Source organism: Anopheles coluzzii, chromosome 2, assembly GCF_943734685.1.
Source record: "Anopheles coluzzii chromosome 2, AcolN3, whole genome shotgun sequence".
NCBI classification, from domain to species: Eukaryota; Metazoa; Arthropoda; class Insecta; order Diptera; family Culicidae; genus Anopheles; species Anopheles coluzzii.
Window position 1 is genome coordinate 87,316,345 of NC_064670.1, and position 23,513 is coordinate 87,339,857.

The 23,513-nt window shown below is 45.0% G+C and overlaps 1 protein-coding gene across 5 annotated transcripts in view; it reads left to right on the forward strand.

The window, feature by feature from the left end:
• Positions 1-23,282, forward strand: part of LOC120961581 (uncharacterized) — a 38,008-nt gene extending 14,726 nt beyond the window's left edge. For all 5 annotated transcript variants that reach the window (XM_040385381.2, XM_040385382.2, XM_049606195.1 and 2 more), the window contains exons 4-9: positions 17,620-19,508; positions 19,578-19,825; positions 19,918-20,112; positions 20,200-20,569; positions 20,771-20,868; positions 20,965-23,282. In XM_040385381.2, coding sequence (XP_040241315.2) covers positions 17,620-19,508; positions 19,578-19,825; positions 19,918-20,112; positions 20,200-20,569; positions 20,771-20,868; positions 20,965-21,325 — 3,161 coding nt within the window. In that variant the 3' untranslated portion in view covers positions 21,326-23,282. The remainder of the gene's footprint in view (positions 1-17,619; positions 19,509-19,577; positions 19,826-19,917; positions 20,113-20,199; positions 20,570-20,770; positions 20,869-20,964) is intronic.
• Positions 23,283-23,513: the final 231 nt, after the last annotated feature.

The window sequence follows — 23,513 nt, forward strand, 5'->3', positions numbered from 1 at the left end:
TGCTCGATTTTGCGTGACTTTCCTTTTTTTTTTTTTTTGGTTCGAATTTTCCTCCCTCAACGGCGAAGTGATCACCACACGCGTCTTGTATGGATCGAGAAGCGACCTGCAACTTGTGGCCGGTTGGTGGATCGGCCTGTCTTTCTCAGCGTGGCCGCTGTGTCGGGGTGCATTCGGGAGGTTTTGGGAAGTGTTTCGTAGCTTTTTTCGACTGCAAAGTGCATTACGATTTCACGGCGTGTGTGTAGTATTGTACTGCCCGCGGGGTATCACTCATCACCCAGCAATTCCACCTGTAAGGAAGCTCAAGGAGGAAATACAAACCACAGCGGGGGTGAGTTTGCGATGGGAAACGCATTCGACAAACTGCTCGGAAACTCCCCGCCGCTTCTTCCCCCGTGGAGCTCTCGGCGAGCTTAATTTGGGGGGAGAAAAGCCCCAACCGCGTGTGGTCACTCCACGTCCGAACGTATCAGCTTTTTCATATTTTGACTTCTTTCGTGAAAGTGAACGCGCGTGTCGATGGTGCTTATGGGTTCGTGTGTAGTTTTTTTCTTTTGCTATTTCAAGTCCTATTACGTTGCGATATGTCTTTGCGCACCCCTGCTTTGCGACGTGGTTGCCACATGCAATCGGAAGTTTTCGAACACCGCATCACCGGGTGGGGAAAGTAGCGGCGGAAAGTCGTGGCGTTTCGTGATTAGGGGCATTTTCTTCGGAAACGAAACCAAAGTGAACCTTAAGCGATGGTTCCAGCACACAACTACCTAACCAACCAACCAACCAACCATCCACCCTTGAGCAAGCACACAGCACGGGAGAGAGGAGGGTTTCGGAAAGGTGGAATAAGTGGACGAAATTATGTTGACGATTCGGCAATCGAATTTGACCGATTAAAGTGCGATCGTTCGTTATGATCATGGGTGTGCGCATACTTATTGATTTGAATTATGTCTTACTTTAGATATTTCCATCTGCGTTTGGGAAAAAGAGTATGCATGGCTCTTGTGTGTGTGTTAATATGATAATTGTGCACCTTTTCGGGGTTATGTATTTCCCTTTCCCGGTCGGACGCTAATTTTGGATCATATTTTATGCGCTTCGAGTAACACATAACCAAACCCTTTTGAAACGAGGGTTACCGTCATCTATTAAAAAGTTTTGAAAAATCTAATTTGTGTGTTAGGTTAGGTTAATTACATGCCAGCCTTCATAACATAATAACTTCATTGTGGTTGTGATTAGTGATGTGCTCTATGATATGCCGCGACTTCGATCTGACTTCGGCTATTTTTAGTCCGATTTCGACTCCGGCAAAATCGGAACCACTAGTTCTGCCCGGATTCCTCCGGAGTCGTCAGGAGTCGTCCGAAATTGTCCGGAGTCGCCCGGAGTCGTTCAAGCTCGGAGTCGTCTAGAGACGTCCGGAATCGTCCGGAGACGTCCGGAGACGACAGAAATCGGAGTCATTCGGAGTCAACTGGATCCGTCCGGTGCAATGTTCTTATGATTAGGCATTTAATTTCGTTGTGTTTTTTGTCTGTCACTTTGCGTGTGTATTTTCTTATACGGGGCTTTGTTTTGAAGGCCGACTCCGGGCAACTCCGGACGACTTTGACTCCTGAACGACTCCGGGCGACTCCGGACGACTTCAAGCGATTCCGGACGGCTCTAGAAGATTCAGAACAACTCCGGATAATGCTGTGTGGAACTACCTTCCGGAGTCGGATCGGAGTCTACTTCTGATTTTCGCCAACTTCATCCATCACAATTTATTATTAAGTCATTCCGAAATGTGATGAGATATGAAGTAAAACATACATAAAAGCACTCTGTACTCTGTCTAGATAATTTCAAACATTTTGGTTCGTATTCCATCTATAATGATGATTCAGTAATGGTGTGATGATTCAATTAACTTTAGGTGTTCTCCTTTCAAGTACATCAACAACAGGTTACAAACAAATTGGGCATTTGCGGGGATTTTAACATCCAAGAATTAAAACCACAGTATGTTTTTGATAGTAATCAAAGCAAAACAAGCCGCTAAACGAACATAGTAGATCAGGATCATAGTGATATTGTGTATCTTTAGGTGTTGTTTTGCCAAACTTGATACTGTCCACGACCCTTCCGGGTTTCGATATACCTGTTACTTTGTAAAGTAAGGTAAGTTGTAAAATTTAAAACATTCATAGTCTTTTTTGTAAAACTTGTATCAAAAATTTCTTTTCAGTTGTCTGGTCATTATCCAAGTTTCCTCTCTTACATCTTAATTTTCAATTGCATTATTCGTTGGTCCACAATAAACCTCACAACTCACATGCGAGCATTGTAAACTGTTGATTACCCTGGTGATTATGATGTTCCTTCCAAAGTGTGCGCATGCTGTCTATCCAAAACAAATGATTTCATTCGCCCGATCGTTGAGAGCGTGGAACCGTTTTTATTAGCAACACGTGTGTGTGTGTGTATGCTTGATGATGTTGGTGGGAAGAGAGACGCATCGCTGGGGGTGAGAAGCGTCTCCAAACAAACAACAAACAAATCCAATGTTTGCCAAAGTGTGCCATCGGCGAGGGGAGCGAGAATTTTTAAACAACGACACCCCTCCTCGCCACCGATCAGTGAGGCGGAAAAAATAATACCGATCAACGCGCATCGCCATCGCACGCGGCCCTAGGAAGGGTGCGCGCGATAAGAAGGGCGTTTGTCTGCGCTCGATCGACTTTAGTCACCCGTGACGGAGGCAGCAAATGTTGCTGTTGCTGTGTCTGGTTGGGTGGGCGGACGAGCAGATTGATTGGTGTTGGTGGAGAAGAGGATCCCAGCGGCATTTATTATGTTTCGATGCCAAGCACAACCCGAGAGTGTAGTGTAAGACGAAGCGCATGCGAATCCAGCCATGTCAGGCCGCACCTTTTTGTGCTTCAATTTGGCTGCTACTTTGCGCGAGTTTCTGTCTGTTTTGCTAATTAGCTGCGGGTGTCTGTCATTCTGCAGTGTACTGGGTGAGAAAATGGAAACAAAACGAGCGCCCGTCTTCTCGTGGCTGCTTGGTGGCAGAAATGTCATGAAAGTATGACGATCGCGCGGGTTCAACGGTTAAGACGTGTTGCGCCTTTATTCCGGCTCCAAACGACATCCGGTTGCTTTTTGCCTGGTGACATGAGGTTTATTCAACTGCTGTTTGTGTTTCATTTCCTGCTTCTTTCTATATCCCCATTTTCCCACTGTATTTCTGATGTCTTTCTGCTCTCTCGTGTTGTGCTGAAAAATATTTAATTACCGAAAAGCACACAAAACTTCACAAGCTCCTCCAATCTGGCGCTAATTTGAAGTTCGCATGAAAAAACGACCACCGATGAATGAATTGTATCGCGCTCTATCGTTTTCCACTGTGAATGCATCAACCCAAACTCCCTAGCCCTTTTCGTAATGGAGCGATTTAGTAAAGTGAGCTAGGGCGGCGGGCACAGTCACGGATACGCCGCAGCGCGCATCGTGATAAAAAGCGAAAAGCGTTATGCTTTCCCAGCATGGATGGGTTTGGGTGGGGGTCACCAGATCTGATCATCCCCAGGGGTGGTGCGCCTGAACAGCAGACGTTTAAAGTGGCCGCTTCGGTCCCTATCTCTGGCACAACATGACCCATCGCTTCGCATAGCGCACAACATGCCATGTGTTCCTCAGTAGCGCTGAAGCTCAAAAAGGTCGTGCTTATCGTGGTGCGTTATCAGTAAATCGCTTGATTTCTGTATTGGAGACGATTTTACCTTTTCCCTTTTATATGTTTTGGGGCCCAATTTGTCGTACCAAAATGAACGCACACACATGCACACTCATCGTCTAATGTTTGTTGCGTGTGCTTTGTCGATATCAGAAACGCGCGAGCGCTTGCAGCCAGATAAGGATTGCGCTTGTTTTGTTGCCCTTGTAGAGCGTCGGTCGATCCCAAAAAAGCTATCATGTGTGTATTTTGTCCGCCCATTTTTCCGCTGCGCACTCTGGGGAGGTGTATCTGTGTGGCTGAAGGAAAACCGCTGGGTGGTTTGGTGCGGTGCGTAATAAACATTGAAACGATACAATTTCGACCGGCAAACCACGGTCAATGGTACACTCCAGCGCGTGTGTGTGTGTGTTTGATGGGGAATCCGTCTTGTCTGTATCTCGCACATGGCGATTAAACGTCCAATAAAAACTGTACCACAAATCCCCCCTCTTTGTCCGGTTGTTTTCGGTATCGTTTTCGCGATGTTTGCACTTTCCTCCTACCCTTGCCAATGCTTCGTGTCTGACGGTTAGCACTACTTTCGATTTCTGCGGCTATTACACATTTAGTGAGTGCTGCTTCGTCGTTTTAGTGGCCAACTGATGGCGATATATGTTTACGCGCGTCCAATGCGAGAAGGGAGCAGTAATACGCCTCACTCAGATGTTGGTGTGTGAGACACTTTGGTCGTTAGCCACACGCAACAAGTAGTGCTGGAGGAAGAAAATGTGTTGGGTGCTCCGGAAAGTTGGGGAAATTAAGTGATTTTTAAACAATTTTCTCTGGCAGCGGGTTAGGACCTATTTTTGGAGGAATTTCGAAATTACTACTTTGAAATTATCTGGAGTTTCATTTATTGAAGAAGTTAGTACGGACTAGTGCATAGTAGGGACCTACATTTTTCTCAATCGCAAGAGTCTGAAGTAATGATTTTATTTACATATTTATTAAAACTTTCATACCTCAGAAATTGATCCTAACTAGCTTTATCTAATTTAGAATGTTATCTAGCATTTAGATAGTTAAGAAGAAGGAGAGAATAAATCGAAAAAAGGATAGCGTACATGTAAAGTTGGAATCGGAGATGATTGTTGAAGTTGACTAAAAAGCGAGTTATTGAATTAAGACCTTGGCTAGTTCTGATGATAACATAGTCTTAAAGATCTGAGAAAGATATCATAACATTGAGCAGCACCGTAAGATATAATTAAGGGATTAAAGGAGCACGTCTTTGGCAAGACGATGTAGCCAAGTACCTGTTAAAGTGTAATCATGATTTTATGAACTAGGAGCACGAGGAAAGAGGTATATACAACACTTACTTATTAGGGACACACCTTCAACAAATTGGACAAACATCAGGGACATCATAAAGGAGTAGAATAGGTGGCCGCTCAGTAATAAAATTGAAAGATACATTTTCAAATGATTTGCGTATAGATCAGGGGCCTCCAAACTTTTCAGCCCGCGGGCCGCATTGCTTCAAAAATCACTATGTTGAGGGCCATTTGATGTTACCTATAATTGATGAGTGAACGTTTAAATCTCATTTTATAACAAAATACTAACGATACTTGAACAGATTCGTGTTACTAAAGCTTGATTTTTGTCTAAGATATGTAAAAAAAAAAATACAATTTCTTTTGAAAAAGTCAAAATAACCTAATATTTATTCTAAATCTGGCAAAGTCATCGGGGCCGCATTTTAAGCTCTTGAGGGCCGCATGCGGCCCGCGGGCCGTAGTTTGGAGACCCCTGGTATAGATGATTAAATCTAATTTATAAACAGAAGGGACTAATGACATCTTCAGAAATCAGTTCTTTTATTTATCCTGAGCTATCTGTGGAATGTTCAAACTGTGTGCCCACTTACTAAATATGACAAAATTACTTCCACTGTCGCTGAAGCTGAACACTCTTCGAAAGACCTAATGCATGCGGGGGAGACCTACATAAGGAAGCGCGTGGTCATTGTACCTGCAGCCCGCATTCCGTTTGGTCCAGCAGCAAAGTCTGAAGAGCGAGAGCACACCGAGAGAAGTTTGGAAAAGCGTGGAAATAGTATTGGCAACAGCACCTCGTTCAATCAGTGAGATTGCTGCCACCCTCATCGATTTGGTGCCGGGTGGTGTGCTGCAGAGGAGTGGAGTGGTGCTGCTGCAACGTTTGCGATCTTTTGCCATGAACGGTGATCTCCCCGAACAACAGCCGCCACTTTAACCATTATTCGAGTAATTAGCAGTTTCTCCACGCGCGTCCAGCCAATCGATTCGCGTTTCTCTGGCGCGGTTTGTTCCGCCGTACGATAAAGAAAGGTGGGGGGTTTAGTGTTGGTGTGCGGTGTCCGGCAACACCCGGAGTGCGTTTCGATTTCCACGGTCTCACCCAACGACGGGCAATGACAACGACGACGCAGTAGAGTAAACGCTTATCGATGGTTTTATGGGGACTTTTTTTCGGCTACTTTTACGCGGTTGATGTACACACCTTTTTCAATTTTTCGCCTTCACTTTCGATTTAGTTTTTATACTCTTTTTGATATCATCTGGCCGGGGCGGGCGTGAAAAGGAAATTCATGATAATAAACGAAATACAATCGATACGCTACAATTTTGCTTTTAATTGTTTTGCGATCTGTGATTTTGTTGGTTGTCTCTGTGTCTACTTTTTTGTGGGTGAACACGTGGCTAACTGTAGCCGCTAAGGAAATGAAAATCATTTGCTGTTACATGAAGCTTAAGGCCACTGATACTTATTTATTTATCAACTTTGTGAATGTTCTTTTTTTCAGTTGATTCAATGCAATTATATTTAACGAATTTAAAAATTTCTTAAAGGAATCAATACAATGTCCAATAAAAGAAGGAGGGCTTTGGAAAAATGTTGGTTATTTTTTATATTGGTTATACATAGACTCAGCCACAGTATACTAATTTATCTAGATTAAATCTTATTATCTCATGTTTGTTATAATATAATACAATAACAAATCTTAAACAACTAACGTTTTGAACTTAGATGTTCTTTGCGAGTAGGCTTTTTGTACATTATTGATGTTTTAAAGCAATTAAAATACAAAACAAATCTTTGCTACATCATAGCCATTGCAACAGAATGAATTCGTATAACACATGCTAATCTCGCTTGGAAGAGTAAAATTTAGAGCTTTTTTAAATAATTTAATATTTCATCTATGATGTTACTAGAGATTATTGTATTTGTTTTAAATCTATGTTTCTTTGGAATTAATTGAGAGTAACAAAACATGTTAAATCAAGTACCCCAACATGTTAAGAGAAACTGCAGATGCTGTACTCCGATACAACCTTTAATGTTATGCAAAATGATTAATCCAAATTAACCCTCCCGGGCCGTGAGGGAAATAATTAATATGCTCTATTTTCCTTTGTTGTTCCTACTATGTCTGTGTGTGTGGCTGGGCTACAAGAGGTTCGAAGCGGCGATTGCATCCAAAGAGAGCTTGTTTATCCTGTCGCACGTTGAACGATGATGATGATGTGCAGCAGCCACCGCCACCGCCACACACAAACTGCACTGTATCCGCGGACTAAAACACTGCAGCTTTCTAACACAGGAAGAAAATCGAACATCGTCGGACCCGTCTCTTCGCCCGCAGACACACCGTAGTAAAAATAATCATGCAATAGTTATGATTACATGTTTATCCCTCCGCCAGCGCTTGCTCTCTTCCTCTGTCGTCCCCTCTTCCATTCGAGCGGATGAAATAGTTGATGATTTGATCGGAAAATCGAAGCGAAAACAACCGCTACGCGGCAAAAACCGGATCAACCAAATGCCTTCCGAATGGGAGCAGAACCGGGGTCCGGCGCGCATAGGTTATCGCTATCGGAGAGTAGTGCGCCCGGCGGCAATCGTGATATCGTTATATCGTTGGTGTATATTTTTCCTTTCCTTTCTTCACAGTTTTCTTTTCATTGAAGAGAGACTATTGCCGGTTGCGCGCGCGAGATCAAGGCCGATGTCGGTTGCAGCGTGAATGGCACGAGGAGGGAGGAGATGCACGTGAAGATGACGTTGCCACTGCCCGCTGTTGCTGTTGTTGTTGTGTGTTGCTATTACCCAAAGGCTTCCGGCTGTGCCTGCAACACACCGAGCGCATGGTATAAGTAACATCCTCCATTCGGTGGTATCAGTAAATGATGCGCGAGAGAAACACACACCTTCATCGCTTGCCACCGCAGCAGCACAAGGGGGGAGCAAGGAAGGTAAAGGTGGCTCACGCTGCTTGCCTTTACTTGCAATATTTTCTTTTTCTTTTGGGGTAAAGTGTGGCCAATACGTGGAGGAATTTTATTTGTGCGAAAAGTTTGTGTTTTTTTTTCACTGCTCGACACGTTGTTGAGAAATTCGCAATATGGCCTCGACACGTATTTGGGTTGCTTGTTTGGGTTGGAGAAGAATGGTGGCTTGCTTTTGCAAAGGCCAGACGCTTTTTTGAGGTAGTTGTAGTATACGTTGAGGTATCATCTCTTTAAGTATTACAGGTATTTTATAGTTTATTGAATGTTTCTTCTGCTTATAACGAAAAATAATAATAAATGTAATTGTAGCTTATCACTCGAATCCATATTTACACCACTTCGGTTAATTGGTTCCGCAGCCACAAACGGATTGATATATAAATATTTTTGCCTCGCAGCCCAGCACAGCCAGCTCTGCACCATGCATCGATGAGAAGGAATGGTCCGACTGCAATTATAATTAATTGCTTCATATAGATTTGTGTTGAGACTGGTGTGCAACAAAAGGTTGGGCCCGGGGGGGGACCTGGGACGAGAGCGAGAGATTCATGAAAAACGGCGCACTGATAGAAAATCCTCCCCCGGGGCGGCGCGGCGCAGTGTACACAAGAGTCCATTCAACCGCGAAGATTCACGTCGACCGAATTTAAACGAGGGAAATTGATGAAAACGAGACGAGACGCTTAAGAGAGATGCACAAAAATGGAAAGCCTAAAATGGAGGGGGCAGTCGGTCGCAGGTTTTCTCTTCCACACTCCCTCCCGCTGCTGCATCACACGCTTTTTATGCTTCACACGTGGTGGAAAAGGGAGGAGATCCGATTTATAGTGGAGCGTTGGGAAACTGAAGCAGGAAATGAAGAAAGAGAGAGAGATGACGTCGGGCGCATACGTCACGCGGTCACTTTTCATTTCACTGTTGGTCGCACCTATAAAATCTAGTTAGTTGTTTTTAATTTCTGCCGTTTGCCATTTCTTCCAGCAGCCTCTCTCTCTGTCTTTCTTTGTGCCGAAATCAATCTTGTAGGACCTTTGTTGCTATAGAAGGAGAGAAAGAGAGCAAAAGGAAAGCAAACTTGGGCCACACGCTCGATTCCAATCGTTCAGTGAAAGTGAGTTGCCAAAAGTGAGGCGGATTTATTTGGACCAACTGATGACCGTCCGGTTGGTTAGCGGGATTTAGGATTAGTAAAAGTTTAGTTTAGTTTTGTATTTCGCCCGATGATCGATGTATTTTGCCAATTGCTATCGATTTGGCCGGGTGGTTGGCGGGGAAATAGTTGTGTTTTTGCCCCTGTAATAATTTCTAATGTCGATCGAGGAGCGGCCAGAAACGTGAAATAGAAAGGTCATCATCATTCGGATTGTAGGATTAATTCGTGATTGCATCATGTGGTTTTGCTGGCAAGGTTGTGAAGAATTTTAATTGCTTTATCAACTATAATTGGCCAGGTAGAAGTGCAAACGACATTGAATGATGCGATATTGAATTATCTTTTAGTTTCGTAGTAACTAGTTTGCTGACTGTTTCTTCTATTTTTTTTCATGATTTGTATTATTTCTTTGAGATTTGGTAATCAAAACAACACAAAAGGAAAACAATGAAGTGTAATTGAATGCGGGAAAAATATTTACATCTTAAATGATAGTTGGTACTTGGGTATTTATCGTTACAAGGCATTCATGATAGACTTTTTTGCAGTTAGTGTTTAAAGGGAATTTGGTTAGATGTTAATAAAATATTTAATAAATTATTTTAAAATTATTGAAATGTTACGTCAATATTGAAAAGCTTAAGTTGAAGTGGAGAGTTGATCGATGTAGAAAAATGATTGGATTTTTAAATTTTTGTTGGTATCGTGGAATGCGCAATGAGGCTAGAGCAGGGATCTCCAAACATACCAGCTCGCGGACAGTTGCATTGCTTCGAAAATAACTATATTGAAGGCCATTTGACCTTACCCTTAACTGATGGGTAAACTTATAAATCTCGTTTTTTTTTTTAACAAAATACTAACGAAACTTGTAGGGTTTCGAATTAAACCTTAATTTTCGAGAAAAGAATAAGAAAAGTAAAAATACAATTTTATTTAAAAAAGTAAAAACATTACAATATATTGTTTAACTTTATCATTTACATATAGACAAACACATTTAACGATCTCAAACATATAATATTTCTGTACAAAAGGCGCGGGATTTAGCATAAAACCTGTATTTCTCATAAGCACTATTTCGGCTCATAGTTTATACATTTTATGCCTCAAAAGATCCACTTATAAACTTTGTGACGTATAATTGATAGTTTTAGGTTGTACAGATGTCCCCCGAAATACGACTGTATTTGGTACCGAAAAAATGACCTAAAGCAAGGCGTAAGTCAAAATAGTCGTATGTCGAATATCTGTGAACATATAGTTTATAACCGAAATTGAAGAGTCGCTATCTATGAAATCGTATATTTTATTTAAAATAATGTACGATAATGTATCAATTTTCTTCCAAAAGTAGTTTACACGATATAGATATTCAAAATCGGGGAGTTGTGGAATCTGAGGAAATATGTTTGTAACGGTTATCTGCACAGAAATTTAATTTTTTTTATTAATTTCGTCTCAATGACTACTTTTTACTGTCAAAATCAAAATCTTCGTATCTGCGAATCATCGTAACTCGAGGGGGTCGTAACTTGGGGGACGCCTGTATTTTGTATGCTGTATTGACATCGTTTGAGCTGCCAATTGTCAAACTCTATGCAGAAAAAAAATCACACGAAATACCAAAAACCTAGGGAAACGTCATGTATTGTAGCGCTTCGCGTTATATACAACCGTTATCTTTATGCTGTTTTCGTTTTTTCACCTAATATCGATCGCCGGCAACCGATAAGATACGAGTCTGCACGACCACGATAGAAAATGTTTTATTTATCGCCTTTTAATTAGCATCTTCAAACGCGTGTGTGTGTGGGTTCATGTATATTAACCACCGTCCCGTTTCATAACTATGGGTATGAATATCGACGGCGCAAGATAAAAATCATCACGATCGCGCTGGCTAATCTCAATATCAAACAAATAAAAACGCGGAAATGACTTCCGAGCGCCATCATCATCATAGCGGCATATGCGGCGATGATCTTTCCCCAACCCCTTTCGTCACATTATCACCCCCCAAAGGCCAATCATGTGCGCTATGATTATTGGCGTGCGATATGAAAGTATGCAACAAAAAAAATGCTCTCAAACACTCGAACTTGTCATTTAAGTTTGTGAGCCAACTATTTGCGCGAAGGATTGCGAGAAAAGCCAACGGAATTGGGAGTAGAAGCAACAGCAAGCAGCAGCAACTAGTTTTAGATGCATGGGAGCAATTGGCACATAAATCCGCCTCCCGTACAGCAATGTAGGTAAACGTATGCATAATCCGTCGCTCAAGATTGCAAATGTGTGGTGGGAAAAAGTCGTCTTACTTCAAGCGAGCTCCGTTGAGGAGAGAAACTACAACAATCCGCATTCTATTTAAATCCGTCCCTTTTTCGGGTGGTTAATGAAACTTGTGTGTAAATATGCATTTTTTGTTTCAACGGAGGCTACTGCTGGCCGTTTGGCACAGGCTGTGTGTAGGAGGAGGTGTGGCATGTCCACACTGCCAGCAAGACTGCTTTAAAAGCAAAACAAGTGCTATTCAGTGTGTCTCGCTGTTTGTCAGCTTTCTTTGCGGAATGTTGCCCCTAATAATTGTTGCCCCAAACCGGAGAAAATGGCTGTGTGTGGGTCCGTTTCTTTCACACACCAGGCAAGAGAATAGAGAAGGGCATTTAGGGGGCGAGTGAAGTGAAGGGGGACTCTAAATGCGTTGCTGGAATTTGAAGTAGGTTTGAAGCTGACCACTACTCTCTCGGCATTAGGTGTGTTCTTTTAAAAGTGGGAGCTTGTCTGCTAAATAAAACCGCCTTCTGTGCCCTTTACTTTCGGTGGTACAATTGTACTTTTGACACGTGATGTGTATTCTTCGGCTGGCTCATCTTATAATGTGGCCAGCTTTGACACCTTCACGCGTAGATCAACTCTTTCATGCAATCGAGACATGATGATGATGATGATGCGTTTTATTGTTTTATTATATGCCCGGTTGGTGGAACAAGGTCGCCAGCGAGAAAGAAAGAGGAATCTTTTCTCATCATCCTCGCCCGTCGTCGCGATCATTTTTGGAGTTCAATTTTAGCCTTTCATATTTTAGCTTCAATCCTGAAAAGGTAATGTTTCATTTCGTGCTGTTTCTGTTGTTGTTTTAGTTGCTGAAAGATTTTCTCCCATTTCTGGCACCCCAGAATAGTGTTGTTCGATCAACCAGATTAGCCTTTAAAGGAAAGGGAGATTGATCCGAGAAAGCAACAACAGGTAATAGCCGGCTTCCGGTGTGTGGTAATACACAACTTAATCCCTATGCTGGTGTTGTTGGGCGTTGCATTCTCCCTGGACTGGCTCGCGCTGGACTAATCGAACACATTTTCGCCCCGAGTTCAAGTGTCACTCATCGGTTTTATCGCCCAATGTTTCTTGATTAATCTTGGCGAAACACCTTTCGCCACCGAGGGCTCGGGCTGTTGAACTCGCAGTCGTCGACTCATCGGAGGGAAATGGGTTTCTTTGGCATTATGAGTTGCTTAGTAGCAGCGCCGGCTGCTCGGTCAACAAATCACAACGCAAACCGTTCCGAGCACTGGCTACTCAAAATGGGATGTCCCCCCCCACAGTGCCGGGTGTTGTTGTGCCTTCGAAAGTGGTACAAATTGGCTGGTGCAAAGTGTTTTGGTCCCTTCTTGACTACTGCTGCTCGTGTGCGGTTCGTCGTCTGTTGACGAACGCGTTGGAGAGTCAATGTATACGGCCCAATCGGTGGTCACCCTCGAAGCGCCTCGATTGGTGATCGGAACGGGTCAAAACTCGCACTTGACCACAGAGTTCGTTTTTATGTGGCGGTCTCAAATGACTGTAATTGAGCACAATCGATCGAATTTCTTCAGATCGGGACGGTGTGAGCGAGTCTTTCAGCGCTGGGGCACCCCAAAAGGTCAAACGGTGTGTCTCCATCATCCGTCAGCGGATGAGTTTCCCTTTCATTGATCGTGCTGAAGTGTGATCGTTGCCATTTCGTAACGCCACACATCTTATCTCACACCGCCCGACTGTGTGCCCTTGAACCGTGTCTGTTAAACGTTTTGTAACCGTTTTCTTAAAATTATTCAAATCCACTGTCGTTTGAAGATATGAGGAAAAAAATGGAGGGTAGTGGTGCGTGCTGGTCGTTACGGTCGCTTATGCGATGTGAATGTTACGATAGTGATAATTATGTGTGTGTGTGGGGCGGGGGGGGTGTATTTGTAACTTAATTTGTGTGAAATGAATTAGTAGGTCGAATTTTAGGTATGATTATATGATTAACGGAGCGTTTAATTGTGTGATGGATCGGTTATTTATGCAGAGTGTCGACGAAGGCGACGAAGGAAGGCAACTAACATGACATGTTAAGCTATCACTACACACGTTGCTTCCCCGTGAACGCCCGGTGTATTTGCGAACAAGGGGGATAAACATTTTTAATTTTATAGTTTGTGTTTAGCCAACGCTGTATTTGTGTGCCAGGGTGTTGACGTGGTAAAGACATGTTTTCATTATCATTTTTTTATGGAACAGCAAAAAAAGCTGTTTCGTTTTTGGGAACTTTTGGAGGTTTATTTGTGTATTTTATTCGCTTCCATTACATTGTGATAAAATGATTGCCTTTACCCTGAGTTATTTGCCGCTCTTTTCTTTGGAATGAGTCATATCCTGGATATTCATACCCGGTATCAGATCCTGGATGGGTGCAAAAAAGGGCTGTCCCGGGGCATGATGCATATTATGTTACCTTTGGCAGCGAATGTTGTAGCATTCAATCATGTCATCCTCGAAGCGAAACGAAGAAACGCCACGACAAAACCCGCGAACTCCTCTGCCTTCTCGGGTGTACACCACGAAGCGGTGTAATCCATAAGCAGTAACGGTTAACTTTAGTCAAAGTGGTTCCAGCCCGTTTCCTTCCAGTGCGACGTGAGTCGAAACCATAATCAGCACCAACAAGGCAGTCATGCAGTAGTCAGGCAGTAGTAGTCGTCGCGATGGCGGTGGGAGATTGAATTTTTAAACCCAATCGTATATTAGCGTGTGTGTGTGTGTGTGTCTGTGTTGCAGCAAACGCCACCGCACCGGGAACTGAATATTGAACATCATCGATGCAGTTGCTGCTGGAGGAAAATCGTAAAAAAACCTACAACAGTATGGCATGGTTTGATTTGTGAGTGATCCGCAACGTTGTGTACTCTCTTTACTTACCTACGAGCTAGAGGAAAAAAACTCCCATCGGCGGGGGGTGTATGTGTCTCTCTGTATGACCGACACCCCCAAGGCGGCATCATCGTCATCATCTGCATTTCGATTTCGGTCACGGTCCCCATAAAGAAGGGCGCGAGGTAACCGTCAGTAACGCGAACGAATGGTGTGATGGAGGCGAGCGGAGAACGAGGAAGGAGGGAGGGGTGATTGACGTAGGCAAAAAGGTGAACGTTCCCAAACGCGGCCAGAACCCGCCGGTGTTAAGTGTTATTCGCACCTGATTCTTCGCCGGCGAGCTACGAAACAGGTTCGATGGCCAAGAACACCGTGTTTGCTGGTGAGGAGGGGATTGGAAAAAAGGGAATGGAAAATGCGCTGAAGCGCTTTCCCCCTTTAGGAGTCATTTTAGTTTCGGCCGGTAGAGAGCAGCATGATGGAGGGAGAAAGGGCATTCGCGCCTTCTCCTCCCCTTCGAGGTGTGTTTGGTCGGGCCGGGGCGATGTTTACACTTTACCCACATACATAAATTAAAGATCGTCGGGGTATTTGTATAAATATATATTTATTCTATTCATTTTTCTACCTCGCCGTGTGGCTCTGTGTGCTTGTAATGCGGGATTGGGCTACTGGTTTCGATGTAATGCTGGTTCGCACACACTCACACACACCCACATACGGTGCACTCTGCCGATATGGCTCTCTCTGGATTTGTGGTGTCAAAAATCTAACACAGAATCTTGCCGGTTGTTATTAAGCGCGGGTAGCTGGATGGCGTGTATTTAAACGATGATAAACGAACACAGAAACGAGTAATCAACGGGTGCAGTGGCACCGGGGAACAATTAAAATGTATTTCTAGCGAGGTACTTAATAACTTGACTGTATGTGTGTGTGTCGAGCAAGATAAGGGCAAATCTCGATTTTAACTTAACATTTATTGTCACTGTGTTGCAAGGCTTGTTAGCGGACTTGAATCGTTTTGTATTTTTATTAGAATAAAATGAATCGTTTGTTGCTGGTCTTTGTGTGGTGTGTTAATAAATGTGATTAAATTATTAATGTTGAGTGTTTTTGTTCATTTCTATTCAATTGTGACTAAAAGGGTATTTGGAGTAGCTTTGTTCATCCTTCCAACTGTTCCTGGAATTGATCCTTAACCAAGCCTAAGTTCTGATTATGGGAATGATCCTTAGCTTTTTTCAGTCCTAGTATTAATGGCACTGGAAATCATTACGAATCTATCGAAGAAGTAGGTCAACTCTATTCCGGTAGAGAAACCAATTCGATCTCATGATACTCTGGAACCGAATCCGGTTTTTGATAGTCTGATTCCGACTGCGACAAAATCGGAACCTCTAGTTCCGTCCAGAGTCGGAATTGGGGTAGTGATGACTGCGACGGCATCCTTGCAACTGCCGTTTCCGACTCCGACACTGACCGACCCTGGTCGTCTCCGAATCTCGTCGGCTCTGGACGACTCTCGCCATCTCTGATAGACTCCGACTCTGCACAACTACGACTCCGCACGACTACGACTCCGGACGACTACGACTCCGGACGACTACGACTCCGGACGACTACGACTCCGGACGACTACTACTCCAGACGACTACGACTCCGGACGACTACGACTCCGCACGACTACAACTCCGGACGACTACGACTCCAGACGACTACGACTCCAGACGACTACGACTCCGGACGACTACGACTCCGGACGACTACGACTCCGGACGACTACGACTCCGGACGACTACGACTCCGGATGACTACTACTCCGGACGACTACGACTCCGGACGACTACGACTCCAGACGACTACGACTCCGGATGACTACTACTCCGGACGACTACGACTCCGGACGACTCTGAACGATTGCGGACGGCTCCGGATGATTCTGGATGGACTTACCTTCCAGCTTTGGTTGGTTCCTTCGATCGGAGTCGACTCGGGATTTCTGCCAACTCTATCCACCACTACTCATGACGATCCTAGAATCGTTCTCGGTAGCTTTAATTTGGATAATTCGTGGATAAATGTATCGCTGAAATGTAGTAATCTGTGACTAGTCTTGCATATTGAGGATACTGCTCGGATTTATGTTATATTTGAAGAAACACATTGCAAGATTCCAAACGTATAAGAGCTATTAACTCCCCACTACCGAACAGAATCGTTCTTAATGTATATGAACTCCTCCCGAATGCATTAATTTAAAAGTTTATTCATTGATAGATGTCCAAGCTTTTTAAGATATTTAGGTAGATCGTGAACAGCGCACAATAGACAGCCTTGTATCTTGCGTTCTCCTTAAGCCCCATGGTAGCCTTATCTTTCAGCTTTGTTGTATAAGGCTTCTAATCTCGTATGTATATAAACAGCACACACTCTCGCGGATGTCTACACCCTCTCGGATAATTATTAGGGAAAGAAATGTAGCCGCCAGGCCTCGAATAACGTCTCTAAATTTATTTTTATTAATGTCTTGCTTCCAACTGTGCGCTCTTGTACGATAAGAGTTGTGAAAAACCTCACGAAATCTGGAGTGCAAAAAAGCAAACAGTCTCTATCGGCAGCGAAGGTGTTGCACAAAAGAGACTCCCCCGCTCGGGGTGGTATGAGCCGCACGCGGCACTGATGAAAGTGTGATCAAGCTTTTCTCATGTTTCCTCCGCCCTCCGCAGAATGGCAACACCGAAATCAACGCTACAAAAGCAGCACATCATACTGCTGCGGAAATGAAGAAATAAAATTCACCCGAAATGAATGACCAATAGCACAAACGGGATTGGGTTGGTGGTCACTCCCTCCCAATGTGCTTTATGATGCATAACGATGGATTTTTTTCAACGGTGGCTAATAAATTGACCCGCTTCGAACTCGCGCGTGCAACGATCTTTTGCGTAACATTACGAAAGCGATTGAAACGGAAGCAAACGGCGTGGGATGATGCTCCGTTAGCGTCCAACTGGCAGAGCATTGCTGGTTGGCAAAAATTCCACCCCCTTTTTCCTACCGCATTTTTTTTTAAATTGTAGTCTTTTGCTCGGCGATAAATTGTTATCGAATGTTATCATTAACACAAGACGAATGAGACACAGCGAGCGCAAACGAGGCTTATGGCCGTGTGAGTGGATGGTGCGCATTTGAAAGTAGCTAATGAACGTTTCTTTCCCTTATCGTTGCAGGACTGAAGAAATTTCTCGCCCAATATCCGGCCCTGTTCGAGATAAATGGCGACTTTGTGCACATCAACTCGTATCAGTCGAGCAGCCAGGACGATTCGTCCGTCTCGGGCAAGCGGGACTACATCAAGGAGGCGAAAGACTACTTCAAACACAAGCTGCTGCAGTACGGCAAGGGTACGGAGGTGCCGATCCGCAGCCTGCTGGGCCACCGGAGCCAGGCCTCGCCCCAGGTGCGCCACATCTCCGGCCAGCACATCCGCGAGTTCACCGAGTTTCTGCTGAAGCACCCGGACACCTTCCAGGTGATCGACAACGAAAACGTGGTGCTGGTCGGGTGCGAGGACGAGGAGGAGGTGCCCGCCTCGGAGCGGTTGCATCTGCCCAACTCGACGATCGACACGCAGGCCACCCAACAGCTGCTCGACTCGTTCGCTCAGGTGATCGAGATCAAGGGACCGATCCTGGTCGACCAGCTGTTCCACATGGTGACGTCCAACTTCCCGCAGGAGCAGTGGTTCCACATGTTCAAGAACCCGAGCGATCTGAAGACGTTTCTGAAGCTGTTCTCCGACTGCTTTCACATCCAGTCGAATCTAGTCACGCTGTTGCAGAAGCCCAAGCTGTCGGATGCGCACATCCGGCAGGCGCAGGACAAGCTCAACCTGTCGAACAGCACGTTCGGCGGCAGCAGCAACAGCACCCACAGTAGCTATAGCTTAGGTAACATGGCGGGCAGCAGCCCCCAGAACAGCCTGCAAACGTTCGGCGGCAGCGGCAGCATCGGGTTCGGCAGTGCCAACGGCAGCAGCAACACGAGCCGGACGGCTTCGCCCAAAAACATGATCGGAGATTTCAAGCTGAACGAACCGGTCTCGGTCGGGCTGGTCGGGGGCAACGCTAACGCGGCCGGCAACGTGGCCTCGCTGACCGCGAACAGCAAGAGCGAACCGAACAGCGGCTTTGACAGTTTGCTCATAACGAACGATTTCAAGATGGAAAGTCTCTGCCCGCGCAACTGTCCAACGGTGACGAGCTATGCAAAGTCGTCCTCGCTGCTACCGCCCAAGGGAGGCACGAACGATGCGGGCACCAACACGACGGTGTCGTCCGGTGGCGCCGCCAATGCAACCGAGCCGTCCAATACTGGCCGCTCTGGGGTGAACGATAGGATCGCCAACCATCAGCAAACGCAGCAACAGCCGCCTCCGCCACAACAACAACAACAGTCAGCAACGGCGGCGGCGACGGCCGGTGCTCCAAATTCCAAAAATCAAACACTCAAACAGCGAATCAACAGTCTCGTGATCAAAACGCTTGCCGAGAATTTGGAGAAAGACAAGCACTCGATGGGTGCGATACAAACGACGACGCAGCAGCATAACGCAGCAGGCGCAGGCGGTGGTGCTGGCGGTAGTACCGGTGGCTCCGCTGGAATGGGTGGCGGTAGCACGGGACAGTCCGGTGCAATGTCACCGACCCCGCCACCGATCGGGGGCAATCCGGTACACTCGAACAACTACTTCATCGGCGACACGTGGAAGATCAAGGTGCTGCAGAATACGCGCGTCATCTCGACCGTCAAGGAGTCGCTGTTTGTCACGAATGCCATCATGAAGTCGTCGCTGGAGGAGCAGGCGATCGTATCGTTCGACTGCGAGGGCATCAATCTGGGCGTGCGGGGCCAGATCACGATGGTGCAGCTCGGCACGACGCGGGGCGAGGCGTTCATCTTCGACATTGCCACCTGCCCGGATATGGTGGTGGAGGGTGGCTTGAAGGAAATACTGGAATCGGAAAAGGTGATCAAGGTGATACACGACTGCCGGAACGATTCGGTCAATCTGTTCAACCAGTTCCAGATTCTGCTGCACAACGTCTTTGATACTCAGGTAAAAGGGAATCGCCGGGGAAAGTAAATGTATTGAAATGTAATCGATCTTTTTTATGTCCCATTTCAGTCCGCGCATGCCGTGCTGCAGTTCCAGGACCAGGGCAAGCAGGTGTACAAGGTGAAGAATGTGTCCCTCAATACATTATGCGAGATGTATAATGCCACCGTGAATCCGATGAAAGATCAGCTGAAGAATGTTTATCGGCGTGACCAGAAGTACTGGGCGCGGAGACCATTGACAAGGGACATGCTGCTGTACGCCGCCGGAGACGTGCTGATTCTGATCAACGAGCAGCTGTACCTCAACATGGCGACGTAAGTGCAGCGGCGACACAAGATTGTATGGTGTTAACGATCGCGGACGACCCTTTCAATGCATGCATGTTTCTTTGTGCTCGTGTTCACAGATCAATCCGGCCAGAGTACCGCGAGCTGCTGTCGGAGCTGTGCACTGAGCAGATTTTAATGTTAATCCGCCCAGTGGACGTAAAAATGCGCAAGAAGCAGCGCAAGGTGCGGTCGGAGATACAGGACTTGAAGGTGAAGCTAAAGTCGGCCAGCAAAAACATCGTCCTTAGCAACAGAGAAATCCGGCTGTTGAGGTAAGCTGGGGGTTGAGATTTGAATACCTTTCTCTCTCGCTCTCGCTCTTTCTAACACACTATAATGATACTGGTTTTTTTTCACAGGTACATGGATTTGACGGAGGAGGAAAAGGAAAAGCTACGGGTGTCGTACAAGGTGGCGAAGAAGCTGGACAAGCTGGAGAACTACGACCGTGACCGGTGCGACCAGAGCGACTCGGACGACGAGTGTGACGTGACGGAGCAGGACTACCAAAGCATGGACAGCGTGCCGTCGGACAATTCGCTGCCCGGCACGGGGACAGGTACCGCCGGCAGCGGCACATTCTCGCCCAAAAGCTCGGAACCGCCCAGCCTGACCGAGTCGATGCAGCTGATGGACGAAATCCTTTCCAACACGACGATGGATCGGATGGCCAAGATCGATAAGCTGGAAGCAATTCTTTCCGCCGCCACCTTGCTGCCAAACGATCAGGTAATATCAGTGTAATTGCCAAAAAAAATGTATTTTTTGCATATTTTAAATTTTTACTTTCATCTACGTTTGAAATTCCACTTCCATTTCCAATTTGTTTTATTTTTTTTTACTTTTTTGTTATTTTGTTAATATTTTTATGCATTGTGTAAACATGTTTTTTTATGTTTCTTCTTTATTTTACGTAACGCCGCACTCTAGTCCTTTGCTGACACAATGTCCAGCTTCAATGCCAATACGATCGTAGTAACCAACGATAATATTCTACAGCCTGCAAAGGAAAAAGACGCCATGAAAAGGTACGTGTAGACAGACTGTCGACGACCGAAGCAGTTCAACATACTAATCACACACCTTTTCTTTTACCTGTACGAATCCGATGACTCCCCTTACAGCCGTGCGAGCAAACCAAGCTCCAAGATAGCGGCACGCTTGCAACACTCAATCACACCGCCACCACCACTGGCGGCACCGCACCAGCAACCGGTACCGCCGGTGCTGCCATCGAAGGAAATGAAGGAAGCCGCCTGCCAGACGCTCAGCACGGGCGATATTGTGATTACGAAGATATTTTTCAAGGAGGAGCAAAACAAGAAGGCTCAACCGGACAAGCCGAATGCGGCCTCGCCCGTACCCGGCGAATTGCTCAAAAAGAACGGCACCACTACGGCCGGCGGCGAGATACTGGTGAACGCTTCCAGCCAGCAGCAGACCGACGGCGCAAATGGTGTGCACACACACACACTTATGATTTGATAATCGAACGAAGGACGAAGCAATAATTTATGCGCTAATTTATTCGATCCTAATAGGATGTGACTCGGGCGTGTGATTACATACACACAACAGCATACGTCCTCGGCATATGCTCCCGGGGTTTGATAACTATATTTGTCTCCCGCATTACGGATTGACGCGATCGTATCAGGACGTCTGTAGGCAGCTATATTTTTTATCGAATATTTATACCCCCGATAACGAAATTCCCGCGAGTGAGAATGACCACCCTAGGCTACGTACCGGAGGAATATTTCGCTCCCTCCCCTAGGTTTGTGAGTTTGTGTGCTTTGAGTTGAGTTGATTGTGTTTTGTTAGCTAGCAGGGAAGATAGATCATAAGCAATCTTGGTGGGAATTGAAGACACATCAAAACTGAACACGTTTGTTCACCGCTCATCCTGCTGCTACTGCAAGCGTACTGTTTATTTAATGTTGTTCAGCATTTGCAAAACTACGCTACAACACACAGACACCTTCGGTTCGGATTCCGAAAAAGGTAGTTCACTGTTTCCAAATGAATTACGCATATAAATTTACATGTACCGGCTTGGCCACATACCTACAACTCACTAACACGTATAAGTAGAACATATTACGCGATAGGAGGAGAAAAAAAAACAAGTTGTAATCAATAATTAGAATTTCGACCACGGTTTCCGTTGTAATCGTTGATGTGATGGGTAGCGGAGGAAAGCCTTTGATAGTTAACAAAACCAGAAACATACACACCTTATATATACACCGTAGCAACCGTAGCATTAGACAACCACACATTTAACCTGTCATTTTCATTCAAACGGAAACGAAACGGTTGAATTATAGAGAGAGCTTTAGCCGTCGGAGCATCATACTCAGCAGCAACTAATTAATATATCTTTATATATGCATATACCTTTACACATATATACGGAATCGTTACACGCTCCTACGGGCAGACAAGGAGCGGGTGGCTATATAATGCAAACGTTCACTGTATTTAACAACAATATTAAAGTTAGACGAAATTTTGAAGCTATAAGCATGGTGAAGTGAGTGACGTGATGATAGACAAGCGCGCCCTCTCTCTATGCTAATCTGCATAGTGTAGTGAACATATCATTTGCAAGTTGAGAGTGCATGTGTGTGCATGTGTGTGTATCATCGTTCGGTGTGACGATTGAGTTTTTGTTTTGTGAGCATCCCGTTCTTGATGCTATATTAAAGATTGAACTACTAACACATTTATACTAAGGTATGCAATGAAGACGGAGATCGTTAACGAAGTAGTTTATGAAAACGCTAATAAGAACACTATTAAAGCCCCACGATCAAGGCATCAGGGGAAGAGTAGAGACAGATGATGTTCGGTAATTGCATATCGGCGGGCTTATAACATTTAATCTTGGTGCCGAAGAAAAGCGGGAATTGTTGTTAGGCTGATAGTAAGGGAAACAACATTAAAATGACGGGTTTGAGTGGGTACACACTGCGCGCTAGGTATTAACTAAAGGGTGAACTACTAATTCTAACAAAGATACAGATCGTGACACAATTACAAGTATTTAACGACACGCGTATATATGAGCAATATCGAAAGTGGGAGTTGTTAGGATGTGAATCCAAATCACACACCGGATTGTAATGTAAAGGAGCAAAAAGAAGGGAAGTTATACAAGCAAAAAAGGGAAACGCAATACAACAAGCAATGCTTTTGGCAGACAAATAATGTGAGGATGCAGTAGTAGTAGTAGTAGAAGTAGTAGTAGTAGTGGTAGACGTATGGGACTTTGGAGGAAATATTACTTATACTATACCATACACGAAATTGATCAGACAGTGAGTTGAATTGCGGGATTATATTCAGTAAAGAAGGTTGCGAGACTGTTGCGAGACGGACGCGTCGTGGAAGAAGAAAGTTATAGGAACAAATAAACAATTGTACATTTGCTAAACTATCGCCGGACTTTTATTGGGATTGTTGTTGCGCTTTTATGCTAAGGATGACAATAAAGGAGAATCGAACTAAGATCCTCGCTATGTTATGATCGTTAAGTCCATTCGGAAACTCTGGGTTAGTGGATATTTCTCTTGTAGTTTGGTAATCTCGTTATAGACGAATATATTTAGGATGAGCTTGCAGAGTGGCGTTGGATGTAGTTGATTTCCGAAATGCTGGATTAAAATGG